Raw genomic sequence first — 23,198 nt, forward strand, 5'->3', positions numbered from 1 at the left:
ATATACAGTGACATTTAAACTTCTTACATAGATTATTGTTGTGTGGGAGAGGGAAAGAGTTTAGGATGTTAACGACCAATTTTCACTTTGTTATTGTGAAAGTCAACGTCATAGATCTAACAAAGTGTAGGAAGATGTTCTCTGTTCAGCAGGAAGAGGGTTTCTGTGGGATGACGTGTTTGACCTGTGACCTACTGACTGAATGGAGCTACCAGTTCATGAATGGGTAAAATCAGGCAGAAGACAGGACAGCCACAAATGTTGGTTTAATTTATTTTACACTTAACTTTAATTAAAACTCAGGAATGTGAAAAAAACACATTTATGTAACAAACAGCACAACCACGTTTAACAAGCCATTTGAAAATAACAGAAAATACAAATGTCAACAAATGTTTTCAGTTCTTCATTAGCACTTCACATGGATATGATCCAGCAACTCAGTGCTGCCCCCTGCTGGTGTTCAGTGATCCTCTGGACAGTGATGGGAGTAGGATGTGAGCCACTTGACAGGACAGTCCCTGAAAACACACACAGTTCGTGTGACAGGCAAACACACACACACACACTGACTGTACTCTCACTTCACTCTTTATTTTTATCAACAGATATTTGATACTGAATTATAGTGTGCTAAATCTAAAATGGAACTGAATTTCAAATTTCTTCTTTATCTCTGTTATACCTCCTCCTTTCCTTCTTTATCCCCTCATTCACTTTCTACTTCCTCCTCTCCTTTCCTTTGGCTGAAGGAACAGACCTGATCCACATTCAAACCTTCCTAGTGTTTGTTGTGAGGATGTTTGTACCTGTGATACTTCTGTCCTTTCCTCCTCTGGTACTCGGTTTCATCCACTGTCCACACAGCTCCCTTTCCTCCCTCCACTCGTACAAAGCACTTGTGTAGGCTGAGGTTGTGACGCACTGCATTCTGGGTAGGAGAGGAAAGTTCTGTTGTCATAGAAGGTAAAAGGTGTTCTCTTCTGATAGAAACCACATTACTTTTTTTCGTTGTTGTTTTTGGTATGTTAAATTGTCTGTAATATGACCATCATTTAAATACATTACTAGGCGACAGGACAATGGCGTGTAAGAGCGTTTAAGTCACATGGGAGATACTCTGATGACCAGTTTCTGTCCTGTCTCACACACACACAGAAAGTGAGTTGTCAGGTAATGTTAATGCTTGCAAATCATTAACAAGGAGTTTTTCCCACATCTACCATCCATTCTAACCCTTCAGCTGATCAGCACTCACCTCTCTGTAGTGAGAGCCTAATAATCAGTGAGTGCCACTTTGTTTCCCTTAACTCCTTCAGTCTGACCCATTCATGTTGGATGAGTTTTGTTTTGTTTTGTCCAATCAACAGCAAATTATGTATCATTCCCAACATTTTTGGTGGAGACAGAAGCTGTGGCAGCAGTGGTCGATTGTTCGTGTTGTTATTTATGTAAATGGATATACAACAACCTGTACAGCTGCAAACATCGCATATGTGCTCATCTCCATTTTCCTGCTGCTATTTCTAATGGCTGGAGATACAACAGGTATAGCTAACTAGCTAACTATCTATGTAGCATGATTACAACTTCATTCTTCATCCGTATCTACAAAGCTGTGATTGATCAGTTGTTTCTCTTACAGCCATCAATGAGTGCTACACAGAATCCCTTCCTCCATATTGTCCTCTGCAGAACAACTGTCCTTCAATCAGCACGACTGTCCACAAAGTCAACAAAGTCAAAGCAACGATGCTGACTAACATTTCACCAAACGTGAACATGATGCAGTTTAAGATGTTAACATAAGCAAATAAAATGGACTTAATGTACAGTGAACTGTTTCTGTCATAGTTCCAATGTGTTTAAGAGAACATGTGTCACATGTACAGTGTTCATATTGTAGATGATTTAGTCATAATTCTCCAGCAGTGTAATACATATTTTTTCATCAGGAATCAGAGTGAATGTGTATTTGAGGTAAGTCAAACCTTCCAGGTGGCAGTGTTGTGTCTGAAGTAGAAGAACATGGTGGTAAACCAGGTGTAAATCTCATTCAGAGTGCGCTGTTTGTCTGGAGACTCCAAGATAGACTGTCAACAAGTCAACAAGAAAAAAGGTCAAACAAGTCAGAAAGCAAGTCAGAAAAAAAGTCACACCACAAGTCAGACAAGTCAGAAAAAAAGTCAGACAAGTCAGGCAACAAGTGAGACAGCAAGTCAGACAACAAAGCAGACAATAAGTCAGACAGTAAGTCAGAGAACAAGTCAGGAGAAAACAAGTCAGAAAAATGTTACACCACAAGTCAGACAACAAGTCAGAGAACAAGTCAGAAAACAAATCTGACACATCAGACCACAAGTCAGATAACAATTAAGACAACAAGTAGGACAAGTTAGAAAACAAGTCAGACCACAAGTCAGAGAAGTCAGAAAACAAGTCAGATATGTCAGACTGCAAGTCCACGACAAATCAGAAAACAAGTCAGACAATAAGTCAGAAAACAACACACACACACACACACACAGACACACACACACACACACACACACACACACACACAAACACACACACACACACACACACACACACACGCACACGCACACGCACACACACACACACACACACACACACACACACACACACATACACACACACCCACACACACACACACACACACACAATAATTGATTGTCAAACTACAAGAATCATAACAGACCATCTTTGCAGATAAGTGGATGGATCTTATATAAGCCACCTCTAAATGAGACTCACCCATCTGATCAAGTAGGCGTAGGTGTACGGAGGCCTGATGTTGTTGTATTTGTAACACTCGATGCTGGGGACCAAATCTGTACAACAATAGCATTTCATCAAACACACAGGACTCAGCTGATCCTCTGCCACAGTGTGGCAGTTGGTGTGATCAAATGTTCACGAGAAGCAGCAAAATGTTCATTTGTATAAACATCAGATCACAGATGAGCAGTTCCAGTGTAAACACTGAGATGACAAATTATCATAAAACTGATAAAATTACTGGTTTTAATAAAAACCTTTTCTCTGTAATCTAATAGTTTCTATTTGTCATTTTTCATCTATTGAAAATGTCACCTTTCGGTGCAGCTTTGAGGTTGGATGAAGCTTAATGAGTGAAATGAATCAATTAATGTGATGACTAATTAATGACCTGATATGATTACGTAATTCAGTTAAGTTAAACACTAAAGTCAGCAGGTGCCTTCACACAGAGAGTGGAGTTGATTGTGTTGTTGCTCTAATATTTTGTGTTACCTGGCAGAAGGTTGGCAGAAGAAGGAGCTGTGTAGCCATGCTGGGACAACTCCTCCGCATGTCTAATGCACCATTGCTGCACTCTGTCTCCATCTGACACCTGAGGCTGTGGCAGGAACAGAGGAAGGCTGTATGGCCACTGGGAAACAGCTTTCTGCACACAATGATGAGGTGGTCCTTAACCCCACAGTTTCATTTGCTTTCTTTAAATCTGAAACGCTATATGATTTAATCAAGCTGAGAGAAAAAGTGAGAGCAGAGACATACCAGATCAATGTGTTTGTGCTGAGACAGGTGGAGGTGAAGTTGCATTGCAATGAGTTTCTGTTTTTCCAGGATGAGCTGAAAAAAGAGACGTGAATTTAAAAGCTGCGATCTCACGACTCGTTTGTTAGTCCTTAGTCCTTAGGGGGAGGTTCACCTGATGGGGTCTGTGCCCTAAAATAATGCTGCCCAGATTATCTTCAGTCAGACAGAATTCACTTCCTGTCTGGGAGTGAGATGTTCAAATGGATCTCTAGAGCGGTGCATGTACATTAAAATGTCTATCCCAAATGTTACTATCCCCTCTACACGTGTCAGTGTTGTGTTTGTCTACCAGAAGTTTACCACACACTGTTAACATCTTGGATCTTGGTTTTTAACTGTATATTTAAACCAGGTGATTTTAGTCATCGAACGACTGGATCTTAAGTTATTAGAGAAACACTGATTTTTAATTGAAACTGCTTTATTCAGTGTTACTGGTTATAACCATCTGGTCAGACCTCAGTGGATAATTCAGCTCCTGGTAAAAAAACAAAACAAACCCTGAACAACTGACACTGGAGGAATCCTGTCTTTTGTAATTGTTGAGTCCTGAAATGGCAGAAAAAGTCACATACTCTGCATTTCAGTACAAAGCTAAAGAGAAAGGCCAGCACACCTCAACCCCTGACCTCATGTATTGTTAAAATTTTTCTGTGACATGTAAAATGCTCAGGGCCTGTTTATATTTGAGCATTTCTTCCATGTAGCAGCTATCTGGTATAGATACGTAGTTATGGTTAAAGTCAGGCAACTAAATCTTAGTATGAGGCAGGATGAGCTAACCACCAGCCACCATGCTGACCTTCACACCCTGACAAACAGTATTTACTGCAGTCACTAATGCAGAGTAGTTACATGAATAAACATCATCACACATTATTTTGAATTGTATAAACTACACAAATCTGTATAAACACAGCAGTCAGTGCTGCTCCTGTCATTTCTCTATTTGTATTCATTTGGAATTCAGACTAAATACAACCCTGCATTAAAGAAACTGCACTGGGGAGGGGGGGGGGGGGGTGTCACTTCCTGTACCACTGACATGATGAAACAGTTTAGGAGGTCGAGCTGAAGTCACACTAACATGACCTTTACAGTGTGGTTGAAGACCTTCCAGGTCTTTCTGATTCCCACCTGACTCTCCATGCACTGAACAATGTCCTGCTGGACCCTCCACTGAGCAATGCTCCTGTCACCATGACTGTGTTCAGAGTGGAGATGCCTACAAAACAAAAAAGGACAAAGTTATACAGGCAATAACAGATCAACAGCCTTGATCCTGATCCCGACCAGATATCTGCCATGTCAGATGTTTTTCACTTTGCTCCCAACTGCTCACAGGACACAGGTCCCCTCTGAAACAATGCTTCGGTATTTATACTCAAGTGAAAGATAAACACTCTTTTACTCCTGCTCAGAAAAACTGATTGACTGAGAGAGATCCTCAGTGACTGCAGCAACAGCCCATCAGGCCCACAGTTTCTGTTTGATCCTAACAATAATAATAAAAAACAACAACAACAACAACAATAATAATAATAATAATGATAATAATAATAATAATAATGATAATAATAATAATAATAATACAAACTGTAGAAATTTGTTTCCACCTCCCTCCAATTTTTTCCCCCTGATTTATATATTAGTACATTATAAATAAATGAATTGCTGTACATTTCCCACAATTATTCCCACACATTTGAATATCTCACACATAAAAGTTTAAAGTTTAAAAAATGATGAGTCTACAGTTCATTCAGAAAGTCTTCACATGTTTTTATGTTGCAGTTTTATGTTAAAAGCCGGGGAGAAACTTCCAGAAGGACCAGTTCTAATATTTTCTAATATTTCCTCTAGACTATTAGAATTGAGACCAAACAGTTCAGTCCTGGTTTTATCAGACCAAAGAATCTGGTTTCCCTCATTCTCAGAGTCCTATCATGTCCCAGTCAGCTGAGTTTACCACAGGCAGACTCCAGTCAAGGTGTAGATATATCTGAGAGATGATCCAGAGAAATGGAGGAACCCAAGCTACATTTAAAGAGTCATAATAGAGTGTCTGAATACTTATGTCAATGTGAAATATCAGTTTTTACTTTTCAATACATTTGAAAAACTAGAATCACCTTCTTGTGGTTGTCTGCCTCCTTCACTCAGACTAGTTTTAAGGTTATATCCCTGTTTATCCAGTCATAGAAAATATGAACCGGTCTTATTTTTTTAGCTGCATCCACTCACTAACGTTATGAGTCTAGATTGAAGAGGAGAGCAGGGGATAAAGGAGTTTGGTGCTGACACTGCAGATGTGGAGCACTGATGAACATCAATCGTCATATTGGAATTGATGCGGAGGTCGTTCTGTAAGAGTTTGGTGTCACGTTCAGACAGAATGAACTTCATATTGGCAGGAACACTATTTCATTTAATTGTGTCACGAGGTTTTTTGATTATTGCAGCAGCTTGGTTTGGTCTTGATGCTGTGTCTTTAGTAGTTAGTTAGACAACTGTTCTTATGATGATGATGCTAACTGAGGAAATCTGTTGCTTCATGTCGACTTTTACTGCACGATTCTCTGGGATATTCAATGTAGTATATAATAGTATATTGTAGCTTGCTATTTAGCTGCTGTTGTTTTTGTTGTTCTCTCTTTCTCTCTTTTTGCTCTTTTTGTTGTCGTGGTCACAGACTCTCTATACCTTGCTGCACTTGCATCTGAGTCTGATTCATTTTTCAGAAGAGAGACAAAACTCACAATGAACAAAATTAAATATGAATTTGACTGATTCATTTTTTTTTTTTTTCAAATTTTCAAAGTGGAAAAACTTAAAGTCCAAGTACCTCAAAATTGTACTTAAGTACAGTACTTAGAGTAAATGATTTACTTTCCACCACTGCCTGCACTGAGCTTTGCACTCAGTACTGTCGTCTGCTCATTTGACTCTGGTTTAGAAGGAAAAGCATATATCCTGAAATTGTTCCTTTAGTTGAGTCAAGTAAATCTTTATTTGTATAGCACCAATTCACAAGAAATTATCTCAAGGTACTTTTCAAATAGAGTAGGTCTAGACTGTCTCTTTATAATATTATTTACAGAGACCCAACAATTCCTTTACAGAGGTAAATAATAATTATTAGGTTAATATTGGATCATTCATCTCAAGGTAAAAGTGGTTCCTTAGTAATCTGTGCTGCAACACTTTGATGATGAGTGATTAAGTGAATGCGGTCCAGTACTGTTCAGTGATCTACTTACTTTAAGAAGCTGGGGAAATCTTTAGACACTGTATCACAGCCAGGCCAGCGGCAGATGCCACTCACGAACAGAGCACTGGTCTCCTCAGGGATGCTGGAGGGAACAGAAATGTCTTGATGTAGAGGTAGATGGACCTCACCAGGTACATATACCTCACCAGGTTGATCTACCTCACCAGGCAGATCTACTTCACCAGCAGGCCTACCTCACCAGGCTGATCTACATCACTCAGATCTACATCACCCAGATCCACATCACCAGGTAGACCTACATCACCAGTAGCTCTACCTCACCAGTAAATCTAATTCACCAGCAGATCTACCTCACCAGCAGGTCTACCTCACCAGCAGGTCTACCTCACCAGCAGGTCTACCTCACCAGCAGGTCTACCTCACCAGCAGGTCTACCTCACCGTCAGGTCTACATCACAAGGTAGACCTACATCACCAGTAGCTCTACCTCACCTGTAGATCTACCTCGCCAGCAGGTCTACCTCACCAGTAAATCTAATTCACCAGCAGATCTACCTCACCAGCAGGTCTACCTCACCAGCAGGTCTACATCACCAGGTAGATTGTTAAAGTAAAAAGTCAAAATAGTGTTATTACAAACACTGGCCACATTATGGACTGTATTACTCTGAGAACATGGTACACACATGGCAGTGCTGAGACAAAATGCTGGACAGAAACGAGAAACAGCGTGATGATAAATCTGGATTTTTGCAGATAAGCTGGCACAATGTGTGTAATTAGTTTACATATGTGTAGTGGAGAAGGTCACAGGTGGAGTGGGAAAGTTTGCCGTTTATTCCAACACCTCAACTTATGTTTCAGCACATGTGCAACTGCATTGTTTCTTGTCACAGGAAATATTGGCTAAAAACGACTGATGGAACTTATGGAATTAATGGAATGATGTAACTGAACTATCAAACTAAATTGCTGAACCTTCCAAAATAAAAGTGGGAGAAATGAGAATCTGTTTGGTCATTGAGTGGAATCCAATTAAAAAGCTTTCAGGTAGATGCACCAATTTCTCCGGGGAAGCGGCACACATTCTTAAAGCATAACTTAACATTGAGAAGGATGTGAACATATGTGCACTGACAAAAAAACGTGCTCGTTATATTATCCACAGTGTAAAATCTTTATCTTAAAACTAACTAGTAACTAAAGTGGTCAAGTAAATGTAATCGAGTAGAAAAGTCAAATATTTAGGAGTGGATATATAAAGTAGTACAAGTAAGTAAAATTGTACTTGTACAAATATGTACAATACTTGAGTAAATGTATTTATATCTTGTGCGATTTTAGGAGATGTCTATTGAGCTAATTACAGAAAAAAGGTAAAAGACTAACTAAACCACCACAGCCAGACAAAAAACTATAAACACAGAATAATAAACTTAGAAATGTTTCAACCCAGAGCCACGGAATGGTAACACAAGTCTTGCCTTTAACCACAGAGCTGGCAGATCAGAAAATTGTCATGTGTCATTTTGGAGGCCATTAAGGGGGCCAGATCAGAAAGGGCCCAAATGGGTCATTGTGCACAACAGTGACAAAGGACCTTTTCAGAGGACTTGTAGCTTTAGGGACAAGGTAAGGAGCCTATATATCCAGGAGGAGATTGGAGTAGAACCACTGTTCCCTCTAGTTAAAAGAAGCCAGTTGAGTCTGCACATTTAACCAGCAAACCATGCTGATTCATGACGTGAGACTGGGAGGAGACTCAGAACACACTGGAGAGAAGTTGTGTAGTATTGGAGCATCTTGGCATCACGGAGGAGGAGGAAATGGAGGATTCACATCCCCCATCTTATCTGGGTCTTAGTTGAAGTGGCAGCAAGCTTAGCAAGGTAGCCCATGTGTCCACCTCCCTATAGTCACGTTTTCCAGGTCTTCTTGGCTGACCTTATGTTCCCAGGCCAGAGAGGTATGTAATCTGTCCAATACATTCTGGGTCTGCCATGGGGTCTCCTATAAATTGGACAGGGAAGCATCCAAGTGCACTTCAACTGACACTGTGACCTAATGTTTTTGGTAACTACCCAAACCTCATGACCATAGATGATTGTTAGAATGTACTGTAGACTGGCCAGTAAATTGAGCACTTAGTGTCACATTTCTGCTGGGGACCAATCCACCTGTGAACTGAACATTCCCTCTTATTCTCATCTCTTTCACCATGGGCAGTTACAATAAACCATTTTCAGAGCACAGTTACATGACTCTAGTGCCACAGAACCACCTCGATCCACCTTGGTCACCAAACCTGACACTATTTGAATCTCTGCTGCACCAATTCTTTACATGGAAATCCCAGATTCCCCACTGATCCAAATAAAGGAATCTTAAATCCAGTATGCAGATACATACTTTTTAGCCAACTCATTAATTTGCATAATTTATCATTTATCATTCAATTCATGAATTTCCCATAAGGGATAAATAAAGTATCTATCTATCTATCTATCTATCTATCTATCTATCTATCTATCTATCTATCTATCTATCTATCTATCTATCTATCTATCTATCTATCTATCTATCTATCTATCTATCTATCTATCTATCTATCTATCTATCTAACTATCTATCTATCTATCTATCAAGATCATTGTGACAGTCACCGATCATGGAGCCTGGCCTCGATGGAGCTCTGCTTTGGACCGTCTCCCCTCAAAGGGAGCAAGTGAAGGCTTTGCATGAGAGAGGAGCTCATCTGTGGCAGAGAGGACTGGGAAAGACGGCCTGCATCCACCTCTAGAGAAAGAAAGCATTAGTTTACTTTTGACCTGTTGGAAATATATGCAACAAATTCTGCTGCCACTGCTGATGCTCTACTGCATTTAGGTAGCAAATGGCATTAAATCCCATTCAGTTCATTTACTCAGGTAAGAAATTGAAATATCACCAAGCCTCAATGCAAGAATGGCTGTTTCTAAAGTTGCTTACTTTACATTAAGCTACCTTTGTGCAAACTAGAAAAAATACAGAATCAAACCTAAAAAAGTCAGAACATATAAAATGACTGTGATGTAGAGTAAAAGATATTGCTCATGTGGAGCTGAGGTGTCTGCATACCGTGGTGTTGTCTGGAAGCTGTTTGGGAAACTTGACGCAGCACTGACGGTCTCTCTTGCTTCTGCCTTATGTCTTCCATACTGCTCCAACACTGGGAGGAAAGACACCATGTTAACTACAGCCTGTGGATGATGTGTCAAATAAAAATGAAGGCCTCAGAACATGTTTTTTTATTAAAAAGAATGATTCACCTCTCTTAACTAAACAAACTTTCATAAATGACTTGTTTCAGTCTGGTGAATACCAGTTGTTCATTAGATTTAATCATTGTAAGGCTACCTTTTCTGCTCTGTTTGTGTTTCATTGACCAATGTTCCAAAATTAAAACAGAATTCCTGCTGTTGGAAAAGTACAAAGATAACAAATTTAGCATAGCCAGTATAGATGTATCAGAGGATCCAAAACAATCAGAGAATATAGTGGAAATAATCCAAGCAGATGTTACAGATGAGGACCAGATGAAGATGTATTGACAGATTCAAATTATGAAATTATTTTAATTCTAGGCCAAACTGTTTTTAAGTTAACTGTAAGAACATAAACTTGATTATCACAGCACCACTTTGAGGTCAATAAGTGTCATTACATGTGCCTGAATAGTGGCTGGATTTTGCAACACACCTGCCAGGTTCAACACAGTCCCCCCAGTGTTGAACCCGGGACTGTGTGGTTGACAATTTGAGGTCTATGGGAGTAATTCATCTGAAGTTAGAACATTCACTAAAATCACACATTTACAGGTAAATATCTGAAAGACTGTTCACATTATTGTTCTCAAGTTTCTAAATGGACTTTTCGATTCCCTCCCTAACCCTGCCCACTGGGTCCTGAACCTGGAAGCCAGATCAACCTCAGCAGCAGAAGGCAGAGAGAGGGATGTCACCAAACCTAAAAAAATACACAGCAATTTAACTGAGATACAATTCTGAAAAAAACATCACTCATCAAACTGCTTTTCTGGAGTGTCCTGTCAAATATTTTGGTGAAATCTGTTTAAAAATAAGATGAAATAGAAAATGATGTGCATACAAGACAATACAGCAGGTTACTGCATATCACTGCGGACTCTTTGTTTGACTGATCCAAAAACCGTTTGAAAGACTTGATATCTACCTTTTATAGAAGGTCTGTGTCAGTTTTGGCAGCATGTGAATAAAGACTCTAGATAATAGTTAATAGTTAATTGATTTTGTATATTTTGCATTGTCTGTAGATAATTTATACCAAATGTCATGAGCTTTTTAGTGAAGAAAAGGGTCGCCTGTTTCATACAATAGTATTTGATGAAACTGAACTTTCAAATCCAAGCAGACACATACACAGTCATTCTGAGCAGAAAAAGCATTTTGTACACACAATATGATTTGATGATGTGTAGAAAACAATGTGCATTTCCTCTCAGAAAAATTGGTTTGTGTTGGAAACACATTAGAATCACACTGGCAGAGTTGGATTATTGTAGGCAACAGATCAGCATCTTAAATGACACATTATACAACAGAATCACTGTAGTTCTGCAGTGACCACCTAGATCATTACATGCTGTGAATATTAAAAACACCAGTCAATTTTAATTAATAATAATCCACTAGAATTCTATACATTATATAATAATAAGTCACTTTTAAAGGGACCATTCAACATAATGAGTCTCTGAGTGTAGCTGAGAATTTGAACGCTTCTTCCACCACCACCTTCAACCCAGGAAAGTATATCATGTCTGTCTGTGTTTAGGAAGTGGTAAAGTTTGTTCAAGCCTAGCTTTGTGATGTCATTTGCTGCGTACCTGACTTCCTGAGGCAGGTGGTGATACCATGTCCCTGGTCTGACGCGGAGGAGGAGGAGGAGGAGGAGGAGGAGGAGGAGGAGGATGTTTGATCTTCTCACACTGTGGTTGAGTTTGGTTCTGTCCACATCTCACACTCTCACTGATCGTCTGTGGCATTCCTGCTGTGACAAGAGACTTCACTGTTCTACTGTAGAGACTTAAAGGTTGTGTCGCCAAATTTTTTTACTTCCACAGGAACACGAGCAACACTTACTGCTGTAAAGATCAAGAATTTAAAATGTTTTAATTGCATTGCTCAGTTCTCTCTTTTAAACTACAGCTATTAATCCACTTTTAGAAAACAATATCTCCACACGAACAATGTCAGGCTCATATCTAACCTCTGTTTGAAGTACAATCATAAGACACAGTTGTTTTCTCCAGTCAGCAGTTTGAACACACCACTGACACCGCTCCTCCCATCCACCATCAGCACAGACTGGGACGTCCTGTGAGACTTTTCAACATCTACATTCCCCGTCAGCTCATCTTAAATTATTCAGCTCAAGTGATGTAAAACAATAAAATATCTCACCATAACTATGTGGATGACACACAGATTTATACGATGTTGACTATGGTTCCATACAAGCACTGAGTGGGCGTCTTCAACAGATCAGTCACTGATGAGACGTCTCCATGTAAATCAGATTCAGAGTCAGAGAGCAGCTTCAGTCTCATTAAAGACCAGTAACCAGGCCTGCTGGAGTGCTCATGGACTCAGACCTAAAATTTATCATCCACATTAAGACAATTACAGCGAGCCACTGTCACCTGAAGAAATCAGGTTCACAACACTGCTGCTGGTCCTCAGTAAGACCAGGGAAGTGGATCACATCAGTTGAGTTCTCACATCTTTACTCTGCTTCCTGTTTGTCAGAGACAGTCGCCACTGTAGCTGCAGTGTCATTTGTATTCCACTGTTTAACCTGTTTTATTCTGATTCAGCTTATTTCTGTTTCATTTGCCTGTTTAAATCCTGCTCATGTATCTTTCTATATTGTTATTTTTTTGTTTTTTTGCTTTTTCTAAATCTAAAGTGCTAGAGCTGTGCAGAGAATGACGTCCCCTCAGTGAGACACTCACAGGCTTCAACCTTCACAACTTTAAAAGACAACAACTGCAAGTTTGGAGGAGTTTCAATTTCATACCTCTGTTCATGTTACTGTACGCACCTGGTCCCCCACTGCATCTATGTGACACCACTAATTACTAGTTACTTTGCAGATAATATTTTCCATAGAAAATATATAGGTATTGTACAATGTACATACACTTTTATTCTTTTCAAAGAAACACTACTTTGTAGTTTTAATTGCGAGTGTGGCTATTGCTGTTATGTATGATGTGCTGAGTGTGTTTGTATTCTGGCAATGCAACAAAAAGATAATATTTCAAAAAAAAACATACATTCTGAGCAGAGCAGGTATCACAGGACCTGCACTTATTATCATTCAGGCTGCTGTCAGTTAGGTGCACATGCACCACTGTGTAGCATAAAGCAACGCAACAGTGAGCTGTCACATCAACTGTCTGACTCCTATTGTGTCATGTTAGGTTTTCTCAATTTTTTCACACAGACATTTAATTTAAAGGACATATTAGTAATTAAAAGGAAATATTCTTTCATTCATGTGCCCAAATGATTAATTCATATGAACTTATTGAGTCTAGATCAGTTCATTTAGGAGCACAAATCAGTAGTTTCTTCTCACTTTATTAATTCAAGAGCACATGTTCCACCCACTAATTATGACATTTTTTATGTATTGTGTTCTCACGACACATTAAGTGAGAAGTTGTTGTTTTCTCAGTTTAAGTCTTGTTAACTTTGGACAACACGACTGTGTTACATTGTGAACATGACCTTGCTCCTGCAGGGAGCAGCAGCTGGAGGCTGTTGCCTTCCACACATGATGCAGTTAGAACACAACATCAGAGCTGTGTGGTTATCTGACAATTACACACACCCCAAATGTGAAGGCTTTCCTGTACCAAGCCCTCTGACAGAAAGGCTGTGGTTCTTCACAGCAGGTGCACTGACTCGCGTACACAACCACACAAACACACATATACACACACACTTGCTCTTCTTTTGTGCAGCGTGGTGAAATGTTTCACCTGCAACCACTGGAACTAGTGTTTGTCGAAGATGCCTGGATTGTATTTCCAGATCAGATGCTATCTTTCCTGGAGTAGTACTTCACTATGTCGTCTCTTTATCAACTGCATAGAGTTGTCATTCATCACTTGATGCTCCATCTGTTGAGAACCTCACACTTTGTATTTAAAAGTCTGTAGTCCTTCACGAACAACAAAGACTGGTCAGCTCCAGTTCATGTCAGTTACAATACGTCGCATTCCGATGGTGACAGTTAGTCATGGTGGAACGCTGCATAGAAACATTCATAAAGAAGCTCCAAGGGAAGAAATGTGTTTGAAGTTTATTAATTAGTATTTGGAGCCTTTACAGTAATAGTAGCAGCACCACACTGTAAAATTTCCATCACAAGTAAAGTCAATTTTACTTGTGTTGTCAGCAAAATGTGCTTCAGTAGTAGAGAGAGAGAGTTAGCATTAGCACAACCACTAACACTGTGCCACTGCCAGTTACAAGCTATCAACAACATAAAGAAATAAATGATGCTAACTATGCTGCCTGTTCTGATCCGTCTGCTAGTCTCTGGTTCTGGTCTCAACAGACTCCTCCTCTGAGTCTGGGTCTGACTGAGGCTCAAACATGTGGCTGAGTCTCTGATGTTTCCTCCTCTAACCATCTTAATACTCTCTGCTCTTTCACCAGTCACTGAAACCTTGTCAGTACAACGAAAGAAAGTTAGCATTAGCACATCAACAAACACCATGTCAGCCACTGGCAGGTACAAGCTAACAAACAAGATAAACAAACAGATGCTAACTACACTAAGCATTCTGATACATTCGTCTCTGGTTTTGCTCGTGTATTCCACATTATTTAAACTTATATTTTGAAAGTTGCAAGGTTTTCCACATTATTTTTTATATTTATATTTTGAAAATTACAAGGTTTTCCATATTCTTTATATCTATATTGTGAAATTCCATGGTTTTTCACATTCTTTATATTTATATTTTGAAAATTACAAGGTTTTCCATGTTCTTTATTTTTATATTTTGAAAATTCTATGGTTTTCCACATTCTTTATATTTATATTTTGGACATTACATTGTTTTTCACATGCTTTATATTTATATTTGAAAATTACAAGGTTTTCAAAATTCTTAATAGTTATATTTTGAAAATTCGACTAAGGGGAACAGTGAAACATTAAAATTTATAAAAATTTGAAAAATTGATTTTGCACATTTTTCATTTGGTGTCAGATTATTTATTAAATAATGTTGATGAACACAGATTGGAGCGAGCCCCTGGCTATTTTTTAGGGCCCCAACCGACTCTGATTCGCCACTGTGCAAGACGAGCACCTTAGTTAAAATGAGTGAAAAATAATGTTGTTGATCATGTTGAGTCAGTGTGAACTATTTCTGTAATAAACCAGACCAGGATCTTTCCCTGACCTGAACCAAGTGCTGTGAGAGTCTGAATATAAACAGAAAACAGTTTAACAGTGCTGGAGTCTGTACAAGTAGAGGTTGTGCTGTAAAAACACACGCGTTCTCAGTAGTACGTGTAATATCAATGTATTTGTGAATGAAAGCAATAAGCATTTTTAATATTTTAATATTTACATTTTTAATCAAATTGAGAAATGAGTGTAGCAATGAAATAAATATATACATTATTTTGCTTCTTTAGCTTCTGTTCCTCGTTTTATGTTTGTCAGTTGATCAGTTGGTTCATTCATTCGATCATTTTCACTTTCTAGTGTTAATGACTGTCCTAGTCTAAAACAGCCCCTGGATATATTTCCAGGACATGATATCTTTCTCAAAAGCATTCAGCTATGATGCTTAATCTTGTTTATTCATGATGGGTGTAAGTCTTCAGAGGCTCTTATGAAAGCTTATGACAGGATACATCTCTCTATGAAGCGGGTGATAGTTATTGTCATGATGTACATAATAACGTATTGTGTGAAGTCTGAGAACGGGGCCCTTTCTTTCAGCTATCTCCCTGTCACATCAGAGATTTCTTTAAAGCTTTAAAGCGTGCATCTAGACAATAAACCAGAAAGCCAATACCAAATGTGTTCTGCAGATGCACACCCACAGAAACAGGAATTCAGTGGAAAGTGAGAGCACTCATGTTTGTGGCTTCTCACTGTCATCTCTCATTTTGGCTTTCCTCCTTCACTTTGTCTCCCCTAGCAGAAGCCTCAGTGTGTCTGCTTATACACAATCAGGAGAGCTTCAGTCACAACACTGAACACTCAAATGATCTGATGTGATGGTCGATATCTGGTCGGTATTTCTGTGAGTCAACATCCGTCGGCCACAAATGGTGAGGGAAGTATTTCCTGTTTGGATCTTGTAGTCAGCCACATTACAGTGTGGAAAGTTGCAGATGCCTCATACTGGAACTACTATCAAGTGTGGGTTTATTAGTTACATATCACATCACACCGATACTCTGAAATCAAAGTGTAGGAGACTTTTGTTTTCAGGTCTTTGATCTAAAATCAGCCAACAGTCAGGTTCAGGGGTTAATTATTCAAACAGAAAGAGAAATTGTCATCACATCTCATTGTCTACACACACACACACACACACACACACACACACACTCACACACACATAATTATATATATATATATATATATATATATGTATACATATACATAGATAGATAGATAGATAGATAGAGAGAGAGAGAGAGAGAGAGAGAGAATTAAATAAAGAACAAAATCTTGAATCTTATGTTTTTTAAGGCTTGAGCACCAAATGGTGCAAGGACTCTATTGAAACTATTGTGTTTATCATTTTTCTGGATGCTAGGAAATCGCTAGTAAATCGCCTTTTTGAGCCTAAACATGCTCAAAAACTCTTGAACCTTTGCACACACATCAAGCCTGATGTCTTACACATGGGTGTGGCAAAATGGCTCAATAGTGCCCCTTAGAAAATTTCAAAGAAGCACTTCCTATCCCCTTGATTTCACCTACATGTATGAAAAGCAGTAGGCACATGAAACATGCCAAGACGTACGAAAAAGCCATAGCAACCATAGTCTGATAGGTTCCAAGAGGAAGCCGCCATTTTGAATGTAATTGTCATTTTTGCAATTTAAGGGTCACAGACTTTAAAGAACTCCTCCTAGTGAATGAATCATATTTGATCAGTATAATCTTAAACCCTTTGGGATGTTAAATTGAGAACCTTTTGAATTTTCGTTGGAGTGTGGTGGAGCAGGGAATTTCAATGTTTAGCCATGAAAAGTTAAGTCCTTAACTCAAGCACACATTATCCAAACGGTCCAGAACTCCAGTTTGGTGAGAGTCCCAGCCTGAGGACATCTACATACCAACATGCATTTATAATCATAGCACCCCCTTGTGGCAACGGGAAATGTCATGTTTGTACTTCTCCAGGAGGCTTAACCACACCCACCAAAACCTTGGTTATCAAATGCTTAAGTCTTTGATGATGAATTATTGTTGAAAGTGTGAGTTTTCGTGTAACAGCCTGCCCATGGCAGCGTGGCGACTTTTGATGTTTTGCAATGAAAAAGGAAGTTGTTGTATACAGTATCAAGCACGCATTGTCCAAACTGGCACAAACTTTATGTTTGATAAGAGTCCCAGCCTGAACACATCTGCATGCCAATATTCAGTTATATTCATAGCATTACCTAATGGCAATACAAAATAGAACGTTTTACAATTTAGTATACTCCTCTTAGCAAGTTGACCACACTCAATTCAAACTTGGTCAGAAATTACTTGATGATGCTTGATTCTCAAGATTGTGAGTTTTCATTTAAGGTGGTGTGGCGAATTTCACAACAGGAAGTTGTTATAATTCTATTATATGTTGTCGAATCTTCACTGTGAAAATTATTTTGGTTGAACCGCGTGGCTCTGGTGCTGCGGCAAATATTGATGTTTCAATCAAACTTCACATGTGTGATTACAGTCTCACACATCTGCGTACTAATATGAAGTCATAGTCATTGCTCCACCTGCTGAAAACAGCAAGTAACCCTTGGGTGACAATCATCATTTGATTTACATGAAGTTTTCATGGCCTAGTTTACACTTGATACAGGAACATAATGCAGGCCCAGAGGTGTGCAACAGAGCGAGGTGTGTTGTAGTGTGTCGTAGTATGTTTTACTGTGTTGCAGTACTTTAGTTTGTTGTAATATAATGTAGTGCGTTGTAGTATTGTAGTGTGTTGCAGTATGTTGTAGTTTGTCGTAGTATTGTACTGTGTTGTAGTATTGTAGTGTGTTGTAGTATTGTAGTGTGTTGTAGTATTGTACTGTGTTGTAGTATTGTAGTGAGTTGTAGTATTGTAGTGTATTGTAGTATTGTAGCGTGTTGAAGTACATTGTGTGTTGCAGTAATGTAATGTGTTATAGTCTTGCGTAGTGTGTCGTAGTATGTTGTCCTGTGTTGTATTACTTTAGTTTGTTGTAGTATAATGTAGTGCGTTGTAGTATGTTGTAGTTTGTCGTAGTATTGTACTGTGTTGTAGTGTGTTGTAGTGTGTCATAGTGTATCATAGTATTGTAGTGTGTTGTAGTATTGTAGCGTATTGTAGTATTGTAGTGTGTTGTAGTACATTGTATGTTGTAGTATTTTAGTGTGTTGAAGTACATTGTGTGTTGTAGTAATGTAATGTGTTATAGTGTTTCATAGTGTGTTGTAGTTTTGCAGTGTGTTTTAGTATGTTGTGTGTTGTAGTGTGCCATAGTCTATCATAGTATTGTAGTGTGTCATAGTATGTTGTACTGTGTTGTAGTATTGTAGTGTGTTGTACTGTGTTGCAGTATTGTAGTGTGCTGTAGTGTGTCGTTCAGTGTTGTAGTATGTTGTGTATTGTAGTATTGTACTGTGTCGTAGTGTGTTTTTATATATTGTAGTGTGTTGTATTATTGGAGTGTGTTGTAGTATTTTAGTGTGGCATAGTATTTTGTAGTGTGTTGTAGTGTCTTATTGTATTGTAGTGTGTTGTTAAATTGTAGTACGTTGTAGTACATTGTGTTTTCTAGTACTGTATTGTGTTGTAGTATTGTAGCGTGTCGTAGTATGTTGTAGTGTGTCGTAGTATTTGTAGTATTATAGTGTGTTGTAGTACCTTGTGTGTTGTAGTTTTGTAGTGTGTCTTAGTATGTTGTAGTTTGTTGTAGTATTGTATTGTGTTGTAGTACACTGTATGTTGTAGTTTTGTAGTTTGTTGTAGTACATTGTGTGTTTAAGTACTGTGATATGTCGTAGTAAGTTTAAGTGTGTTGTAGTATGTTGTGTGGTGTAGTATTATAGTGTGTTTTAGTACATTGTGTGTTGTAGTATTGCAGTGTGTTGAAGTACATTGTAGTATTGTAGTGTGTCGTACTGTCGTGTGTTGTATTCTTTCGTAGTGTGTTGTAGAATTGTAGTGTGTTGTAGTACATTGTGTGTTGTACTATATTGTAGTATTGCAGTGTGTCGTAGTAGTTTTGTCATTGACCAAACCAAACACTGGATCAGCCAGTAGCTGTGAGCGATACAGGTAACACTGTGATACGCTGTGTGATTGACAGTGTAAGGTCACTGCATGAGTCTGCTGAGTGGTTCCTTCTGATGCTAACATGTAGATGCTAACATGTAGATGCTAACATGTAGCTATGGTGGAATGACAGATTTTTGGGAACAACAGAGTAACTGTTGTAAAGGAGAAATAAATGATGTTGTTTTTGTAAACACTGGGAACCTATTCACTACAGTCATGGAAAAGAAACTGTGGTTTGGGGGAAAATATGTGAACAACATCTCAGTTTTGTTTCCCAGGACAGTATACTGTTGTTACCAGCAGATAAAAATACCTGACGCATGTGACCAGATATAGACATTTCCCCCCATTTATGTGTGAGATGCAGTTTAGTGGCTGGAGGAGTGAATAATACTGAACTAAAATAACACAAAAAGAAAAGAGACCAAAGAGACTGTCTAAGTTACTGTGGAAACACTTGAAGTGTTGTTTTTGGGTGAAAGACGAGTGTTTGGACTGATTTTTTCCTCTACAGCCCCACTTCCTGATTTCTGCTGAGAAGATGGCTGTAGCTCTTACAGAAGCTTCCTGAGGTCTGTCCTGTCTATAACGTCCTTAACTGCAACTTCACAACAACACACACAAGCTACACAATAACACACTTCACTAGAAACCTCTCTATATATATATGTGACCGATGTCCTGGTCCACATCAACACCAGAGCCGCTTATACTGAAAGGTGGGACATATGAGTCATCTTTTTAAATGGAAGCTCTTCTTCTTTCAGAATGGAAACTGTGCTTAATCTGACATTTCCCTTCACTGTAGAACAACCAGAAGCTTGTTAACATAGATTTTTAGTAGATGAAGTAAAACTCACTAAAATTCACCAAACCACTGACATTACATCAGCCTGTATTCTGTGTGTGTGTGTGTGTGTGTGTGTGTGTGTGTGATATATATAGTATATATACACATTAGTGTTTTTAATTAAATATTGGTCAAATATATTGTGTTAGTTTGATTTGTTATATTAGAATATGGACTTTTGAAGAGTTTACATTTGTTTTAATGTATATAATGCAATTATCACAATGACAGCATTTTATTATCATTTTCGTCTACAGCAAGTGACAGAGAGTCAGCTGATTATAAATGTACAGGTGCAGATACTGTACAATTAATACGTAGGTTAAGGCTGGGACTGGACATAATTAAAAAAAATCAGTCCACAGTCCATCTACCGCCTCACATTTACAGCTCCTGGCCCTTAAAACAAAGTCTACCGTCAAAGTCTACGATCCAGAATTATTCAACAATCCATGAGAAACAAACAAAGATTAAAGTTAAATCAGAAAAAATACATCTTGTATTAATATTATATAATCTATATTATGAACTGCTCATATTCTCATGATCAGTGTCATTTATTAGTCTTTGAAATTTGATGCATCAGGGACAAATGGGACTTAATATTTGCAGATGGTGCTGATGCTGGGTCAGAGGTCAGAGGTCAGAGGTCAAAGGATCGGACATTACTCCCTCAGGAGGGGGCTGTCTTTTACATGTTTTGGCAAATTACAGCTGACATTCAAAATGAAGAGTCAGAGGTTTTTAAAAATGTTAAACACAAACATGTTGTTCCATAAAACATGGTCAGAGTTCACTTTGACACGAGTAGATTTATAATGATGCCCAGACACAATGAGTCAGATTTCAGGGGTCAGTGTCAGTGTCTAACTGTCATCAAATACCACTGTAAAACCTTGATAAGTGTTTCACCTCTATTAAAACATATTTTGCAGATGAATAAAAAATAGAAAATGTAACTCCACTGTACTGAGCATACAGATTTACAACTTTAGAATTGTTTTTAAAAACCTCCATGTGTATGAAGATGTGTGTTAAGTTTAAATATAATCCAAAAGTGTTGTTGTGTTCTTTACTCTCAAAGCTTTCCACACTGTTGTTGTGTGTTTTGTGAAATATAGTCGTGAACTGAAATATTGGGACATACGTTGACTTCAGACAGACCACACTGACGACGTGAAAAACCCTCTCTGATCCTCTCTGACCCTCTCTGAATCTACACTCATCCTCAGGCTTCTCCATGTGGTCTGAGCTGATCTCCATCCTGATCCCAGGTGGGTTTTGAAGTTCTGATGCAAAACAGTGAATGTTGTTCTTACCGTATCACCTGCGTGCAGAACCTGCTGCCTGCCTCTGTCTTCCTTCTCTCAGGTTCTTCAGCGGAGACACTCTGCAATGATTCAGGGGAGTTATTCCACAGGAAATATGGTTTTTGACTTCAGATCACAGTCTGAAGAAGACACAAAAGAAACAAAAGAAAAAAGGAACAAAAAAAAGTCTACTGTAAAGTGCCTTGAGATAATGAAATTGGCACTATATAAATAAAATTGAATTGAAATGAATTGAGCTGCTGCACTTCACAGTGAAATCTGGACTATGCCATGAGAAAGTTTGCATTTATACCTTTAGTTTAAGTTCAGTTGTTTGAAAGAAAAACTTATTTAAATCTAAATGTGAAGATATTTCCATCTTAGAGGCTTGTTTATGGTGCTGGATGGTAGCAACAAAGATGCACACTCACCTGACGGCAGTCTCAGAGGAAGGGGACATCAGAGCTGCGAGTCATCCACTCAGTATTTATACGCATCTGGAGACGGAGCAAAACTGAAGCCTGTGAGCTCAGCAAATCACAACACAACCAGAAATTTAACACAAACACGGCTGTGGCAACCTCAACAGATGTGTCTCTTGGAAAGTACAAAGAGAATAAACACGTTATCGCTCTGAGACCTTCACACAGCTCAGAGAGGGTTTTTTAAATGTGAATATCAGGGATGTATTTAATGAGAATAAGATGCATTCTCTTCATCTGAATGAACCACTGACATTAATTAAGTTGTATCTTTACATTCACTTCTGTTCACATGAACTGACTCAGGTCAAAACTGCCTGTGATCACATTCATATAAAGGGTTGGTCCACCAACATCACAAACACATGTCTGAACTGTTCAATCCATCAGACAACAGTACGGTGGAAATACCTGTTCTAGGTCCATCTCACAAACACTGTCCCACTCACTCAGGACAATCTACTGTTTTCAGATGTGGACAGAGGGACTCTCTAGTAATCAGATTACACACACACAGATTACACTCACGTACTGTGTGTGTGTGTGTGTGTGTGTGTGTGTGTGTGTGTGTGTGTGTGTGTTGTGTGTCCATACAAGGACTTGACTTGTCGTTATTGGGACAAAAAGCATCTAAACATAAATCATTCAATTTGAAGATGTAGACATGTTTAAGGTTAGAGTGAGGTTAGGTTTATAATATAATATGATATAATATAATTCAATATATTTTGATATAATTTAATATAATATAAACTCTATGTATTAATTACTTTAAAATATATTGAAAGTAAAGATGTGACTTTTGTAATAACTGAAGAATCCATTAATAGAAACATCATAAGCATGAATCCTTCTCAGCTGCCTTTACATTTCGTTAACAACATGGTGTGTGTGTTGCAGATCAACAGGACAAACACTGGACAGCATTTGTAAAGTGGAACATGATAAAAATGATACAAGAAAAAAACTTCAAGGTTGAAAGTGTTATTTCAAAACTTTGATTTAGTCTTTAATTTTTGGTTTATCATTGTTTTTAATATTCAATTGAACATTTACATTAGGATCTAAAACACTTATATAACCTCATATATAGTATATTTATATATATATATATATATATATA

General features: G+C 38.4%; 1 protein-coding gene across 2 annotated transcripts; it reads right to left on the reverse strand.

Moving 5' to 3' along the window:
- Positions 1 to 124: 124 nt before the first annotated feature.
- Positions 125 to 21,676, reverse strand: foxp3b (forkhead box P3b). Of its 2 annotated transcripts, none has more exons than XM_056385243.1 (12): positions 21,603 to 21,676; positions 11,739 to 11,899; positions 9,953 to 10,043; positions 9,499 to 9,631; positions 6,864 to 6,956; positions 4,741 to 4,828; positions 3,562 to 3,636; positions 3,295 to 3,448; positions 2,776 to 2,852; positions 1,992 to 2,093; positions 810 to 931; positions 125 to 521 (listed from the first exon to the last, which is right to left on the reverse strand). In XM_056385243.1, the coding sequence occupies exons 2-12, from the start codon at positions 11,895 to 11,897 to the stop codon at positions 464 to 466; spliced, it is 1,152 nt and encodes a 383-aa protein (XP_056241218.1). In that variant the 5' UTR covers positions 11,898 to 11,899; positions 21,603 to 21,676; the 3' UTR covers positions 125 to 463. The 2 variants fall into 2 exon arrangements, with proteins under 2 accessions (XP_056241218.1, XP_056241219.1); XM_056385244.1 differs by having other exon boundaries at positions 11,739 to 11,902; positions 21,603 to 21,668.
- Positions 21,677 to 23,198: the final 1,522 nt, after the last annotated feature.

Source organism: Seriola aureovittata, chromosome 9 (assembly GCF_021018895.1).
Source record: "Seriola aureovittata isolate HTS-2021-v1 ecotype China chromosome 9, ASM2101889v1, whole genome shotgun sequence".
Taxonomy (NCBI): Eukaryota; Metazoa; Chordata; class Actinopteri; order Carangiformes; family Carangidae; genus Seriola; species Seriola aureovittata.